A 15,722-nucleotide genomic window follows, 5' to 3' on the forward strand; every position below is an offset into this window, starting at 1 on the left:
TTACAATGTTGGGTGTTCATATTAACCATGGCCAAAGTTTTAAATAATGAGGTAAATGTGTAAAATGAATCCCTATGAGCAAAAACCTCAGGCTTCAGACTGTTTGAATACTCTGTTTCCAATTATGTTTTTCTACTTCAACACAAACCGATGTCAGCTCTTGATGGATTTGGTTGTATGCTTATCTGTTCCAGGCACGCACTGCAAGTGTTTACATCACGTAGACGCTACATGCTAACGTCAGGAAAACATGTAATCTCTGTTGCCAATGTTGTAAATTTCTCTCCCGCCTGCTGGAACATGTCCAGTTGTGTTAGAAGCTTTTATTGGTGATTTTAAACAGGAGAAAGTTCCACTATAGTCAGTCCCCTCGACCAATCATAGCAGAGGGTATTTTCAGGAGGGCGGCTTAAAAAGATGGGTGCTAAACTGAGCTTCTCAGACAGAGGGTGAATACAGCTGTACAGCACAGACAGTATGAGGAAAATTAAGTGTTTTTGAACCTTAAAGCATGTAAACATGAGCTGAAACCCAAAAGTATGAGCCTGAAAATGACCACTTTCCATTTGTGCTCTCCTGCAGACAAAACAAGCTGGAGGAGGCCCTGTTGTTCTCCGGCCAGTTCACAGACGCTCTCCAGGCTCTCATCGACTGGCTGTACAGAGTGGAGCCTCAGCTGGCTGAGGACCAGCCCGTACATGGAGACATAGACCTCGTTCTCAACCTGATAGACAACCACAAGGTAGGCGACAACACCAGACCACATAACAGCACGACCCAAAGCTGTGTTGCTCTGCGAGTTGAACGCAGGTCAAAGACGTCTTTAGTGGCAGCATCGAAACCCAACTTCAGAAGCTTAGAAGTTTTCACTGCTGCATCGACACCACCCTCTCTTTTTATCACTCATTGTTTCTCGTCACAATAGGAAACAAAGGACACTTAAACCTCACCAGGGTTGGACTATTAATTCAAACAACAAAAGCACTAGCATTGGAGTACCTTTCCACTGAGAGTCCCTGTTCTTTGAAGTTTTTCTTTCCCGCAGGCGTGTCTGGAAAACTGATGTTATTGTTTGCTCATCTGCAATGTTGTCATCAATAAAAACTGCACGACATCAGCAACACAAGTGCTCTGTTTTTTGTTGCACCAACAGCTGTGACTGTGACCAAAGTTGTAATGCACAAGTAGAATTCCCCTCTGTTTTTTCTCACTGAAGTTATAAATAGCAGAAATATGCTTGAATCTTATAATAGTAAGCATGTTATCTGTGGGTTTATATTGTACTTATCTGATTGGCTGCCGCAGGTTTTCCAGAAGGAGCTGGGAAAGAGGACAGTTAGCGTTCAGGCCCTCAAACGTTCAGCCCGGGAGCTGATCGAGAGCAGTCACGATGACTCGTCCTGGGTCAAAGTCCAGATGCAGGAGCTGAGCACTCGCTGGGAGACGGTGTGCAACCTCTCGGTGTCCAAACAGGCGCGGCTGGAGCAGGCCCTGTGTCAGGTACTGTCAAGCACCTACAGACTTTAAATAAAAGGTATAATGAATCTGTGAACCTGACTGATTTGTGTCCTGTGGCTGCAGGCTGAGGAGTTTCACTCGACTGTTCATATCCTGCTGGAGTGGCTGGCTGAGGCGGAGCAGAGTTTGCGTTTCCATGGCAGCCTGCCTGATGATGAGGAGGCCCTGCAAGCACTTATTGAACAACACAAGGCAAGCAAAACATTTATCTTTTGTTTCATCTTGACCGAAACTTGTTTTAATAAATACATTTACATGTTGACATCTTTTTGTACTTTGCTTGATTCTGTAATTGCAGCATGTCTAAAAGTAGAAGCCATGTCATCTTTCATGCCAAAATGCAGTCTTGCAGATATTTTACTTAGCAATGATTTCATCTTATTGAACAAGCTCTGCCTTGCTTAGACATCGAAACGACTTCATGAGCAATCCTTCAATTATCCAACCGTAAATCTAAACTCGCTCCCATTTGCTGTGTTTTAGGAGTTCATGAAGAAACTGGAGGAAAAGCGAGTGGCTCTAAATAAAGCAACCAGTATGGGGGAGGCGATTCTGGTCATCTGCCACCCAGACTCTATCACAACCATCAAACACTGGAACACCATCATTAAAGCCCGGTTAGAAGAGGTCAGTTCACAGCTGCATACATGCCTTTCATACCCACACGTATGACCGAGCACACAATTTGGATGCTTCAAGCTACAAAGAGGAAGACTTCCTCAAAATTTACATTTTGTGGTGGCACGTGTGTGCCTCTTCACACAAAAGGAATTGCTGTGTGTGAGTAATGTGTGTGATGTTACTGTTACAGGTGCAGGCTTGGGCCAGGCAGCACCAGCAGCGGCTGGCCACGGCCCTCACTGAGCTGTTGGCCACTCAGGAGCTGCTGGAGAATCTGCTGACCTGGCTACAGTGGGCCGAGACCAACCTCAACGATAAGGACAAGGAGCAGCTGCCGCAAGAGCTCGAGGAGGTCAAAGGCCTCATAGCAGAGCACCAGGTAAACTAAAGCTGCAGATATAAAGAATCCTAGTGTAGTTTTCAGTCTCTTAAAGGAATTCTTAATCCCCTAAATTTGTATATCAATTAATTGCCCCGTTTTAAGTGGAATTTGAATAAAACTTTAATTTTTAGCATAGATAAGTTTCGATTTTAGTTCAGTTCCTTGTTGGAAAGGGCTGTCTGTTTGAGAATTACTGAGGATACAGGATAAGTGAGACTTTTACGGATTATACTGCACAGATTGAGAGTTTGTATTTGGATATTTTTGACATAGTTTTGCTGTTGTTAAATGTTGACCCCTATTATTTCAATTCATCTCGAATTTTCTTGATTCACCGTGGCGGCATGCACAGTATGAATTCAATGTAACACAGGTGAATTATTGATATACATGTTGCCATTTGGGGGGTTAAGTATTTCTTTAAACTGTTACATTTTATTTACAGTAGCTGACTGTAGGTGTACATGAACCAAACTGGAGGCATACATGTTGCTTTTCCCTGCAGGCATTCATGGAGGAAATGACCAGGAAGCAACCCGATGTTGACAAAATCACCAAGACACACAAAAGGAAGGCTGCTGTGGAACCCCCAGTCCAGTCACAGATCCCGGTGCTCGAAAAAGGAAGAACTGGAAGTACGTATCCCACAAATACCCCTCAGAGAGCGTGACCTGAGCCATCTGGCCCAGTGTTTAGTCACTGCAGGGTGACTCCACATCCTCATCTTGTCCATTTTAACACCTGGAATGATGTCATCGCTAATCTATTCCTCATTACATGGTGTGAGCACAGTCACTGTGAAGGTTTTTGTCTCTTCACCAACAGGAAAACGTTCTCCCACACAAACGATGTATGCGTCAGCAACGCAGCCTCCCATTGAAACCAAGAACCCCCGGGTTAACCTGCTGGTCACTAAGTGGCAGCACGTGTGGCTGCTGGCTTTGGACAGAAGGAGGAAACTCAATGATGCTTTGGACAGACTGGAGGAGGTAATCAAACACTAAGTTTTTACACACACCTGCTCTCAGTATAATTGCAAGCATTTTTTCTGAAAATTTGTCCTTTTCTGGCTGATATCACCCCCTGTTTTTTTCCTATGCAGTTGAAGGAGTTTGCCAACTTTGACTTTGATGTGTGGCGGAAGCGCTACATGCGCTGGATGAACCATAAAAAGTCTCGTGTCATGGACTTTTTCCGCCGCATTGACAAAGATCAAGATGGCAAGGTGACCCGACAGGAGTTCATAGAGGGCATCCTCTCCTCCAGTAAGTGGCCAACATACAAACTCACAACTGAACAGCGAGTACCCCAGCCAACAATTCTCATTTGTAACACTTTAATGACTCTCCAATAGAATTCCCCACCAGCCGTCTGGAGATGAGCGCTGTGGCAGACATATTTGACAGAGACGGTGACGGCTACATTGACTACTACGAGTTTGTGGCAGCTCTTCATCCCAACAAGGACGCTTACAAACCACTAACAGATGCTGACAAAATAGAAGATGAGGTTATTTGAACTCCCGTGCCCAGAATTTTGAAATAAAAATCTAGATGTGTTGAGGAATTATGGTTCAATAATATGTTGTCTGTTTGTAGGTAACACGACAAGTAGCGAAATGTAAATGTCCAAAACGATTCCAAGTGGAGCAAATAGGTGCCAACAAGTACCGGGTAAGCAGATTTTAATTTCTTACACTCACAAAAAGAGCAAATGTTTCAACAATTACAAGCAATTGCATAATCATAAAATGTTTTAAATACGAGCAGCTCAATTTCACAGAGAGGTAAGTGCTGCAAAAAGTGTCAGTGCAAACCAATACATGGTAAAAACTTTAACCTCTCTTTATTTTTATTGTTCCTCACATCACCAGTTCTACCTTGGAAACCAGGTACATATGAAAGCCCTCTTCTGTTTTTACCCTTCTGTTCTGTGCCTTATCAAGCCTTATGTCCTTTTTCATTTACCATGTTTGCTTTCCAATTAACACTCTCTGCCCAGACTCCTGGCTGATGTTTACAGACTGAAACTCAGAAGTAGAAATAAAGATCTATGGCCTTTTGATTTAATCCATAAGGAACGCTGGCCTAAAATGTGTTTTCAGTCCAGCGTAAAATTTTGTTTAAAATGACAAATGAAGGCCCTGTATTTAAAGGAGCAGTGTGTAGGATGTAGTGACATCTAGTGGTGAGCTTTGCAGATTGCAACCAACTGAAACTTCTCCCATGTGCTAAGCGTGAGCTCCTGTTTAGGATTCCTGAGGTGGTTTTTTTTTTTTCTTGTTCAGGGGGTTTTTAGCGGGAGGTGAACTATCTGCAGAGGTCAGCGTTTCTCCGACACTATTTAGCTGGTTGCAGACAGGCTGCTAGCCCAGTCTGCGGATGTGTGCTCACCTTTTTTCTCTCATAATTTAAGATTCAGCCATTCAGGAGGTTTTTACTGGGAGCCAAACTATCCGCAGAGGTCTCTTCCTATCCAAAACTAACAGCCACAGTGATTTAAATCAGTGAAAACACAGAATAGAGCAATTACGTGTTAAAAATCTACATTTTTCTGATGATGTTTGGCTTGTCGCGGAGGGGCTGCTAACTACGGTGGCAGACAGGAAAACGCAAATGGCCTTATCTAGAGCCACTGTTTGGTTTCTGTTCTGGGCTACTGTAGAAACATGGCAGTGCAACATATCTCCATAAATAAGGACCTGCTCCCTCTGTAGATATAAACAGCATTTGAAGTTAACAAACATGCGAGGATTCCTATTTTCAGGTGATTATACACTTAAGAAAACATACTTATTATATTATATTCAGTTTCTGCCAATATATCCCCCTAAATCCTGCACACTGGACCTTTAAGTTTTATCTGATTCTTCACTAATTCTGACGACAGTAATTTTTGTTTTGTTAAGAAATAAGACAAACCAGGTGAAATAAGTGTAGTAAATATTTCTAAATCTGCTTTTGAGTTTCAGAAAATACAATATTACAAGCCAATACCATTTCAGCCCATATTTTTTATTAGTCCACGGGCATAAATTCATCTGCTGGGCAGTTTGGAGAATAATGCTTTCTGTGTGCTTGCCTTTGGCGCTTCAGTGTCATGGGAATGATTTACCTCAACATTGGCTGACATACTTTTGTGTAACTGACACTGTTTATTCATTTATTTTCATAGTTGGGCAGCCTTGATGATTTCAATGAATACTTTGCTTTTCATTTTACCTACTGAGTTAATATGTCTTGACAAATTGCATGTTGCAATTTTAAAACTCATTCCTGATATGTGTTCATATGCCACATGCTTCCTGAAGCTTGTTTGGATTAATGACGGGAGGTGTTAGTAGGAGGGGTTAGGGGCTGTAGTGTTGGTTTATGAATTTAGTTTGTATTGATGTGTCACACAACATTGAATTGAAATAATTCTTTTGACAGTTTGGTCTGGTTCACTGCTTACATGACTCCTTAATCGGCGATGAGACAATAGCAAACAGGGAAAATCAAAATCTTACCCCCCACCTACACGTTGCAGTTTTGGAAAGCTGTATTCTGGTAAATGGTTATTCTTAAGATGTTTCTTGTGCCTCTTTTTCCTCCAGATCATCATCACCTTTTAATGTATTTGATCACTAAAATCACCAGTGGCATTAAATCATTATAATAATCATACAAGATTTCTTACCAGCTGAAGAGACATCATAAGATAATAGGCACCTAGCGGAGGGTCATCATTGTTTGGTCATGTCTGCGTGTCACACTGTGGTGGATTAGACAGAAATGATCTGAACCATTCCTCATGTTGTTCTCGGTGTGTCAGCTGCATCGGATCTGCATCAGTGTCAATGCATCCCGAGCATTTGAGTCGTAGTCGTAGAAAGTGCAACAAAGTTCTGGATTGCAGGAGATTGCTGTCTGTCCGCTTGATCATGATGTGGAATTGTTTTATTGACAGAAAGCATGCGGCTGTGATCGTCCTGTGTGAATTACGTCTTTGTGCTAATGCTCGTGGTCACATCCAACTGGCTGACTTCCTGTCACCTCATAAAGCCTGAACCATTTGCATCCATAACAAGCTCAGTGTCGTTATGTTTGGTCTGTGTGGTACTGTGAGATGAAGGCAGATTATTATACACTAGCACCCCCTTGTGGTAGAATAATGTGCCTTCAGTTAATGTTTTTTTCACAGGCTCAACCTGCAATAATGGCAAAACTGAAGCCACTGTGGGGATAAAGTCAGACATTACAACATGAAGACAAACACTAGCTGAAATTATTCAACTTCAAATAACATCCACTGATACAGGCTGTAAAGGTTGTGTGACTGCTGTTTAAACTGTACAGCTTTACAATACAAACAGGAGCTCCATTTAAATTAGCTATAAACTGTAACAGATTTTAATGTAGAGCCTGACTGATACTGTAGTTTTTGGCCTGATTATGTGATAAAAGCACTGTTTTTAAGTTACCTGACGTGCTTTTTTTTGGCATTTTATTGTGTGATTTTGTTTCTTATTGGCCAAAACTGCATATGCAGATTCCAATATACAGTATCTGCTGCAAGCCAAGATCAGCTAATAAGTTTGACCCAACAATAAATGAGTCAGGCTCAACATCAGATGATTGTATGTATGACGAAATGTTACTTATGAGTAGGGCTGGGTATCAGTAATCAATAACCTTTAAGGCATCAAATGAAATAACCCAGAATCAAGTAGCATCAAAACCTCTGCAGGCAAACGATACCTGCATTTGATCCTTTTTGTACCGAGATCTAGAAAAAAATGATTATTTGTATGAATTTGCTCACAGCCAATCACTGCAAGCATTCTTTGATTTAATGCGACATGTGACTGGCCCACTACCACAGTGGCTACAACCCATATGGTCAGTGATGTGGTGAAGTCGAGCACAGTGTATTTGCCACCGAAACGTATCGTTCTAACACACGCCTGCAGTGTCTGGTGGCATTTTACCCAACTGGCTGCTTCCATTCACATGATGGGTATCAAATGAAGTAGAAAAAAAGTTTTGAATTAAGTCATCTATTGGTACTGGTATCACTTTAAGGGTACTGGTATCATACTTTTTAAGCGACACCTGGCCCTAGTTATGAAATAATGAAACAATTTAGCATGAGCTCATTCAGGATTAATGGACAATAGCAATTTAGGAACAATTTAGGAGCACACATAGACACTAGCACAGACTACTAGAAGAAACCCAGTTGGATTGACATTTGTGTAATTTGTGTCTTTGAGAATGAAAACTGAAAATGTATATTTTTGTGTCATAATCCTGTTTGTGTTCATTTGTGCACCATAGAGAGGAAATCAGCACTGACGTGGACACAAAGTATCTTTGATGGATATTTGATTTTTGCACTGAAATGTTTTGATTGAATTTTCTAATTCCACAATATATATGTATATATAAATAAATAAATGAAAAAGTAAATGAAGTGAATTGGAATAAATGTGATTGTCCAGACCAGTCTGGTTTCCAGTGTTGCACAGCAGTAAGAACAAGTGTTCATACACAGGTCAGTGTTTTCACATGTCCCCTCTCTGTTTTCCTTCCCCTCCTGCCGTAGTTTGGAGACTCTCAGCAGCTTCGCCTCGTACGGATTTTACGCAGCACCGTGATGGTGCGGGTGGGAGGTGGCTGGATGGCTCTGGATGAGTTCCTGGTGAAGAACGACCCGTGTCGAGGTGAGTTCAAAAGTTCACCACAAGAAGTCACAATCCAGGGCTGATAGATTAAATCATGAGAAGTGTGCACACCCGATTTAGTCTGAAATCTGTTTCAATCTGTTTTTCTCTGTTATTGTGTGATAAAATGATTTGATTGACTTTGATTATCAAATTTCTGATGTACAACAACTATTTCTATTGCTTTGCACTATTACTGTATGAATAGTTACTCTTGATGAAGATTATTATCATCATTTAGATTATTTGCTTATTATTTTAACAGATACAGAGTGAAAGTGTTAACTAATCTGAAATCATCACAGCTTGTTTAGGGTGAGAAATACACAAGTATCCTATACATAAAGCCAACTAATCCATCTCTCTATTAGGGACACTGACATTCTTTTCAACAAGATGACATGATAAATATTGTTAGTGTCCATTAGTTAATATGATAACTCAGAAAAACGGATTGTAAAGGGATCAGTATTTCTCCAGTTCTAAATCCAGCAAAGGCTTTGGAGAAGCTTAAGAGTCTAATCCTCAGTTTGAATATAAGTGGAAGTTACCACTTTAACCGTCTTTTCTTTTTCTTTTTGTTGGACCGTGGAACTAATTTGAAATCATGTCAGTGTTTGTTTTACTTTTCTCTTATAGGAGTACTTTCCCAAATCGGTTAGTCATGACGTGTTACCTTGAATCTGTGAAGAAAACTTCTTCTTCTTTTTTTTTTTTTTTTTTTGGTATTGCATGCCTCCACAGGAAAACAGTGAACATATTGATTTATTGATTGAGCGAGGACCACATTTAGCAACAGCAAAACATATCAAAACAGCACTTTACAAACTCTCATTTTACTTGTTACAGGTATGATACAAACATGCATTTTTGCAAATAAAAAACTTGAGTTTTGGAGTCTGGCTTTGAAGAGAGCATAGATAAGTTTCATTCAGTTAAGTGTTAAATAGCAAAAGTTTTAGCGAAGTTTATAGGAAGTACTGAGCATATGACTGGGAGCTGAACTCTCTTTTCTTATTCTTCATTTTCTAGCTCATTTTCAGATAATTTTCTTCTTCACCTTTTAGAAATTTCTTGTAATTTACAGGACATTTTATACCAAATTGCTGATTGCCTTTTTTAAAAAATGAAGTAAAACTAATTTGCTCAGGTATCAAAGGTTTAAATCCTTGTGAAAGACAAAAAACAAAAGTGATGTTTCAAAGAGTTAAAGTCTGTTAAAGCTATCTTAACACAACACCAAAAATAACTAAATGAAAGAACACAACGAGGCTCAATTTACCTTCCAGAAAATATATTTATAGCTATAATGCAGCGTACAATTACTGCTCACCACCTACATATGTATATCAGTATGAGACCATCCTCACTGTGCCACGTCTACTGCAATAGCTTTATGTTCTCTGCTTGTTTCTGCTCTCTTCTGTATTGATTATCAGTTCCTGTATTTCCTGCTTAACCTTCCTCCTGCTGAACATGATATCATTTCTTCTAGTTCATCACCACGGGAGCAAAATGTTGCGCTCGGAATCAAACTCTTCAATTACTCAGTCTCCTATAGGTTGGCAAATCTCAAACTTACTCACCATGCTCCATGAACCCACCTGTGGTATGTGTGTCTGCACATCCGAGTGTGTGCCGCTTGTGTTGTGCTAATGTAGCTGTGTGAGTGTGAGCGCTCATGGTGAATGGCCTTCTCATAAACCGGATTCACTCACAATCAACATGTCATTCAACTCCGGCTGGTTTTCATGCATGCAGTTGTTTTGTGTGAGTCATATATCCCGCTGTCACTTTCTCCGAGGCACTGTTTTGGGAATTGACGCGTCAAATGAGCTCTTTTGTCTCTCTCAGCATGTCAGCGGTGCTCAGCTGAGCTTCTTTTGCAGTTTTCAGGTTTGCTTGACAATCAAACAAACAAAAACCCTCTGAGAGGCTCAAGAGATGCTTAGCTGAATATATGATCTGTAAACAAACTGAACTAACATCATCATTTGGGGAAACCATGAAGTCGTCTCTATAACACACACAACAAAACTGAAACAGTATTGATTGCACTGTTTGCTCTGTTTGACAGTGTGGCTCAGTGATTTAATCTGCATGTAAGCCAGTTTGTTTTTAACACAACTGGTGCGAGGTCTGTTTGGTTTACTCTAAGTAGTTTATGTTTCCTTGGTTTTGTAATTCCTCTCATTTTGGGCCGTTTTGGTTTGGGAGTGTTTGGACGCAATTTGGTTCATTTTAATCTTTTTTACCATTTGTTTGCAGTCCGAGCAAACAAAGACGTGTTGCTGGTTGAGAAACAAAATGTTTATTCCACATCTGTTGCTGCAGTGTGGATGGGATGTGAAACAGCATGAGTCTTGTGTTTTCATTGTTTATTTGGAACACAACTTTTATTTGAATTCATTTTAAACATTCAGCTTTATTTCAAATTAGACTGTCACATCTTTGTAACACTTTACTTTCCATATTTCCCTAATGATTTCCCAGAAGGTTATTTAGAAGTTTCATTGGAATGACTATGTGATGCGGTGCTGATTATGGGGGAAACAGTGTGCAATTGGTATGTTTCCAATTAATTAATGACAGTTATTTGAGTGAATTCCAACCATGATTACAAAAAAGTTGGGACGCTGTGTAACACGTAATTAAAAATCAGAATGCAGTTGCAAATTGCAAATCCTTTTTTGATCCAAATTCATTTGAATACACTACAAAGGCAAGATAATCAGTGTTCACACTCCAGAAACGCTAAGACAGGGGCGTCTACCACTGTGTGACATCACCCATCTTTTCACAACACTCAGTAAGCATTTGGGAACTGGGGAAACTCATTTTTGAAGTTTTAAAACTGAAATTATTTCTCAAGATTCACAACTGTGTCTCCCAAAATCTTAGAGATTTTAAGACTGGCTGTGTGAAAGAATGGGCCAGAATCCCACCTGAACACTGTGAGACATTAGTTCAGTCAGAGACACTTAGTCAAAGAAACTTTATTTCCATTTGCAGTATCATATTTGGCAGTATGGCTCTGTTCTGGGGCCTCTGTCTTTCCTCGGTCCTACACAGAAAGCCTGAGGCAGAGAAGGCAAACCTCTCTGCCCTTCCTTGCACCTACATGGAAAGCCTAAGGCAGAAAGAGCAGAAGCCCCCCCAGGAACAGAACAGAGCAGCATCAATGACAAACAGAAATGACACACAAGTCAGACACAGCATGAAAAGGAGGAGCTGGGGTGGAGTCGGGTTGCAGAGGAAGCAGCAACAGTAACCAGATCAGAGCAGTTTAAATAGGAATGAATGAGATTCGCCAATTGGTTGCATGTGATCTATCAGCTGAAAAAATTACATGTTGAACACTTATTTCCCCCACTGCATGTGGTAAAGGAGTTGCAAATCATTGCATTCTGATTTTATGTATGTTTTACACAGCATCCCAACTATTTTGGAAGTGAGGTCGTATTATCTGCTCGAGTAAAATGGAGCAGTTCTTTTAAGGAAATTTCTGTTTTGCCTTTGATTTGTACCAAATTACATAGTTATTAAGAAATTAGGGACCAAAGTGGGAAATAAAGTGTTACCTCGCATCATCATCATCATCAACACAAAATAGCAGATGAAAATGATCCCTGTTGTATTTATGTAATGGCTCATTCGGACTGTCATCTCTCAGCTAAAGGCAGGACCAACATGGAGCTGCGAGAGAAGTTCATCCTCCCGGAGGGAACCACTCAGGTGATGGCGAGCTTCCGCTACCGAGGCCGGAGATCTCGGCCGTCATCCAGAGGAGCTTCTCCCAACAGATCCACCTCCAGTCAGAGCTGTGCGGTCCCATCAAACCCAGCAGCGACCAGTACACCCAAGGTGAGAGGCTCCACTTCTCCACACGTCTGATCAACCACTCCCCACCATGATTTTCCTTTCATCTATCTGCCTTAGTTGACTTATTTTACATTATTTGATCACTTTCTTGTTTATTTATTTTGTGTTTCTTCCATTTAGTGTTTCTGGTAGTTTTTTGATTTTTGAATCCATGTCTGTGTTTTTTGATTTGCCATTGTTCCCCAGACTCCCCAACACATAACCCGCAATTATGATAAGCCCTGGCTTACAAACAGCAAACCCTCCACTCCTCTTAAATCATCAGACTCCTTTGGGAGCCAAGGTTCATCTTCAGAGGTATAGTCATATAGTATGGTCATATACAGCACATGATGTGGAACGCTTCAGATTTACGACCCAACTGAAATCTACTGCGTAATTATCAAAACAGAGACAATATATATAAATATGTATGTTACCAGTCAGCCTCAACAGAGCTCATAGTTTGTAAAAGGTGCGTTTGTTCCTGGTATATATTTCTGATTTAGCTGATATTCATGCAGACTTCAGTTGGGTCTAAAAGCACTAACTTCTGCAATTAATAATGGGCTGAATATGTAATTCTTGTCTGACAAAAATGTCTGTCTCATTTTAATGCCACTATTCAGCTTTATGTGTGATCAGTGCATGTGTGAGTGTTTAATGGTTTTCTAATGACAGGTTTAACATATAATTAAAATACTAACTGCTTCAAAAAGAGATTTTTAAGCATTTTTAAAATTGAATTTACAACTAACTCTGCAACATCTGTGGTGCTTTCTGGTACAACTTGTGCTCTATGTCAGCTGATAAGGACCATTTTCTAAAACACTGTCATTGTAGTGTGCAGTTAACTCCCATTGATTGCAAATAAAAGTAATTAAAGTTCTGTCTTTTGCAGAGTACACCAGTTCAAGGCAGCAAATTACGTCTTCCTGGGTACTTGTCGGGAAAAGGATTCCAGTCAAGTGAGGAGGGAACCTTGATCAGCGCTGCCGTACTCAAAGCTCGAACACAGACAATAGGCGGTGAGTGGAGAGCAACTGCAGGGACTCCCAGCGGTGCCAAATGGGAAATGTTTATGATTATCCTTTTTAGAGGAAATTTAGCAAATGTGAGTTATAACCAAGAGAACAAACAGGTATAATGTGTAATTGCAGAGAACACTTTCTGTTGCCACTACCTGTGCTGGCTGATGTGTGCTTTCATAAAGTCCCACTTTGATTAAAAAAAAAATCTTACTTACTAACATAAAATGTCTTATCAGTTGAGGCATAATGGGGGAAAAACATGCATGTTTGAAGCTGTTTTGACAGTGTGATGTTTATAGATGTTGCTTTGGACATCTAGACCACTGTCCAGTTTGTGTCTTTCCTCTGTGCTCTAGTTGTGTTTTTAATTTGCCACAGCACTGGAAGGCAGCAATTAAAGTAGCACATACAGTTTGCTCTGTACCAAGTGTCACAAAATGATCAAATTATCATGCATCATGCGACTTTGGGCATTATTAATTGTACAAAGTACAGAGGGCAAAAGCATCGTACAAATACAATAATATATCTGGCAATGCTGGTGACTCTTTGCATTATATTTTGAAGAAAATATGTTTTTATCTGCTGTTTGGGGCAGACTCACAGCTCCTTTAAGTGTGTGAATGTTTAACTTAAAAAAAAAAAAAAAAAAACATGTTGAGGTTGCAGTAACCTTTTCAGGGGTGTAAGGAATGATTTCCAGTCTGTAAGAAATGAATAATGAAGCATCTGAGATGTCGTTCTGAGGTCACTGAGGGTGTTGCAGAAATTGCAAGACAGTATTGGACAGAATATTACAAGTTCACATTCACTTTACCTACAAGGCTACACATGAACCTTGCTTGTCTGTTAGCACTAAACTGAAATTTCAAACAGCAGTCAGTAGGCAGTATGTATTGATAACAGTCCACAAAGTGCAGATAAAGGATGCTAATTAGTATTTATGTCAGTTATGCACCTCTGAAAGTAGCAGCCAGTGGCACAACACTGATACCCTCTACTGTTTAGGCTCATTCTTAGTAGCTCATTAGTTCATTATTATTAATTATTGTCTTTGATTTTAACCTTCTAGAGTCGAGAAAAAATTCCAGCCGACCTGGAAGTAAAGCCGGAAGCAGAGGGAGCAGTCGCAGAGGAAGTGACGCCTCTGACTTTGACATCTCAGACATCCAGTCTGTGTGCTCAGACGTGTCCGAGACAGTTGGCGACTCGTCCCGAGCGACGCCGCGCTCTGCTTCCCGTCAGCACGGAGGGAAACCCTCTAAGATCCCCACACCTCAGAGAAGAACCACTCCCACGAGCAAACTGGCCAAGGGATCCAAGCGATAGTCAGTGGCCTTGAAAACAAACAACCCAGGAGCTAGTTGCACCCTAAACACGTAACGGACACTGGAGACATCTAACTTAAGAGACTGCAAATGTGTTGAGTGTTATTTAAATTGTTGCGAAGATGTAAAATATTCTGTTGAGAGGCAATATGGTTTAATATTATGTGAGAATGGAATGTTAATGGCCTTGTGTATTTGTTTTTAATGTATTTTATTTTTTGTGAAAAATGTCAAATTGTTTTTATTGTATTTTATTTTATTGATGCAAAACCTGTAGAGGTTTGACGAACACTAGAAAACCCGGGAATGACTATGTCGTACGGTTAGCTAACATTTCTAAACACACTAATGAAGGGCAACATGTGGGGTAGCGCTCTGAGAGTTACTGAATGTACTGTAATTTATGTTTGCTGATGTTTGGAGTAGATGGTGCATTATGGTACCATTTGAGGCACTGCAATTATCTATTTAAGTGCTATGATATACTGCCAACACGCATTTAAAGGGCAATGCAATATACTACAATAAACCCCAGTAAGCACTGCAGAAACCTTTGAAAAAACACTATTTAAGGCAAGTAGCAGAAACCTCGTAATCATGAAGCTTTTAAGTCCTGTTTGTTTGTGAGCAGCTGAAGTCCCTGTTCTGTTTGACCACTTCACCGCAGTGTGTGCATTGACCTCAAAGAGGTGCCACTCCATGTAGACATTCTCTTGTGCATCCATGTCAATGTATGGTTAATTTCGGTAGAGCTGAAATTGTTACTGTAACATTACTTTGTAATAAACCTGCTTGCAGAAAGCCACCAGAGACTGGTGTGGACCACAAAATCTTCTCTGCTTCGCTTTTGGCTCATTTCATTAGCCGTGCTAGCAGCAAGCTGTCGGTTGGTCAATCTGTCCACCATTTTGGTTCGGACCGCAGACTGGATATACTTTACACAGTCTGTGGTTCAGACTGAATTATCGCAACAACTGTCAGATGGATTGCTGTGAAACTTCGTACAGACGTTCATGGTTCCCAGAGGATGTATCCTGACGATTGTGATCCCCTGACAATTCCTCTACCACCACCATGGGGTTGACATTTTGGGTTTTTAGTGACAAATTTCTACAACTTTTGAATGGATTGCCATGAAAATTGCTAAATATGATCACGGTCCCTTAAGGGTGAATCCTAATAGTAATGTAGCGGCTCTGGATCAGGTGGTAGAGTGGTGGAAGATCAGTGGTTCAATTCCTGGGCAAAATACTGAACCCTTGATTGCTCCTGATGGC

General features: G+C 40.5%; 1 protein-coding gene across 24 annotated transcripts in view; it reads left to right on the forward strand.

Moving 5' to 3' along the window:
• dst (dystonin) overlaps positions 1 to 15,275 on the forward strand; it is a 121,384-nt gene extending 106,109 nt beyond the window's left edge. For 8 of the 24 annotated variants that reach the window (XM_050071946.1, XM_050071952.1, XM_050071953.1 and 5 more), the window contains 18 exons: positions 583 to 742; positions 1,306 to 1,500; positions 1,582 to 1,710; positions 2,002 to 2,145; positions 2,330 to 2,518; positions 3,027 to 3,156; positions 3,347 to 3,510; positions 3,624 to 3,786; positions 3,876 to 4,030; positions 4,120 to 4,194; positions 4,395 to 4,412; positions 5,953 to 6,069; positions 8,108 to 8,225; positions 9,721 to 9,834; positions 11,899 to 12,089; positions 12,294 to 12,404; positions 12,988 to 13,114; positions 14,190 to 15,275. In XM_050071946.1, coding sequence (XP_049927903.1) covers positions 583 to 742; positions 1,306 to 1,500; positions 1,582 to 1,710; positions 2,002 to 2,145; positions 2,330 to 2,518; positions 3,027 to 3,156; positions 3,347 to 3,510; positions 3,624 to 3,786; positions 3,876 to 4,030; positions 4,120 to 4,194; positions 4,395 to 4,412; positions 5,953 to 6,069; positions 8,108 to 8,225; positions 9,721 to 9,834; positions 11,899 to 12,089; positions 12,294 to 12,404; positions 12,988 to 13,114; positions 14,190 to 14,446 — 2,557 coding nt within the window. In that variant the 3' untranslated portion in view covers positions 14,447 to 15,275. The remainder of the gene's footprint in view (positions 1 to 582; positions 743 to 1,305; positions 1,501 to 1,581; positions 1,711 to 2,001; positions 2,146 to 2,329; positions 2,519 to 3,026; positions 3,157 to 3,346; positions 3,511 to 3,623; positions 3,787 to 3,875; positions 4,031 to 4,119; positions 4,195 to 4,394; positions 4,413 to 5,952; positions 6,070 to 8,107; positions 8,226 to 9,720; positions 9,835 to 11,898; positions 12,090 to 12,293; positions 12,405 to 12,987; positions 13,115 to 14,189) is intronic. The other 16 variants (XM_050071962.1, XM_050071963.1, XM_050071951.1 and 13 more) reach the window with 9 other exon arrangements.
• Positions 15,276 to 15,722: the final 447 nt, after the last annotated feature.

Source organism: Epinephelus moara, chromosome 19 (assembly GCF_006386435.1).
Source record: "Epinephelus moara isolate mb chromosome 19, YSFRI_EMoa_1.0, whole genome shotgun sequence".
NCBI classification, from domain to species: domain Eukaryota; kingdom Metazoa; phylum Chordata; class Actinopteri; order Perciformes; family Serranidae; genus Epinephelus; species Epinephelus moara.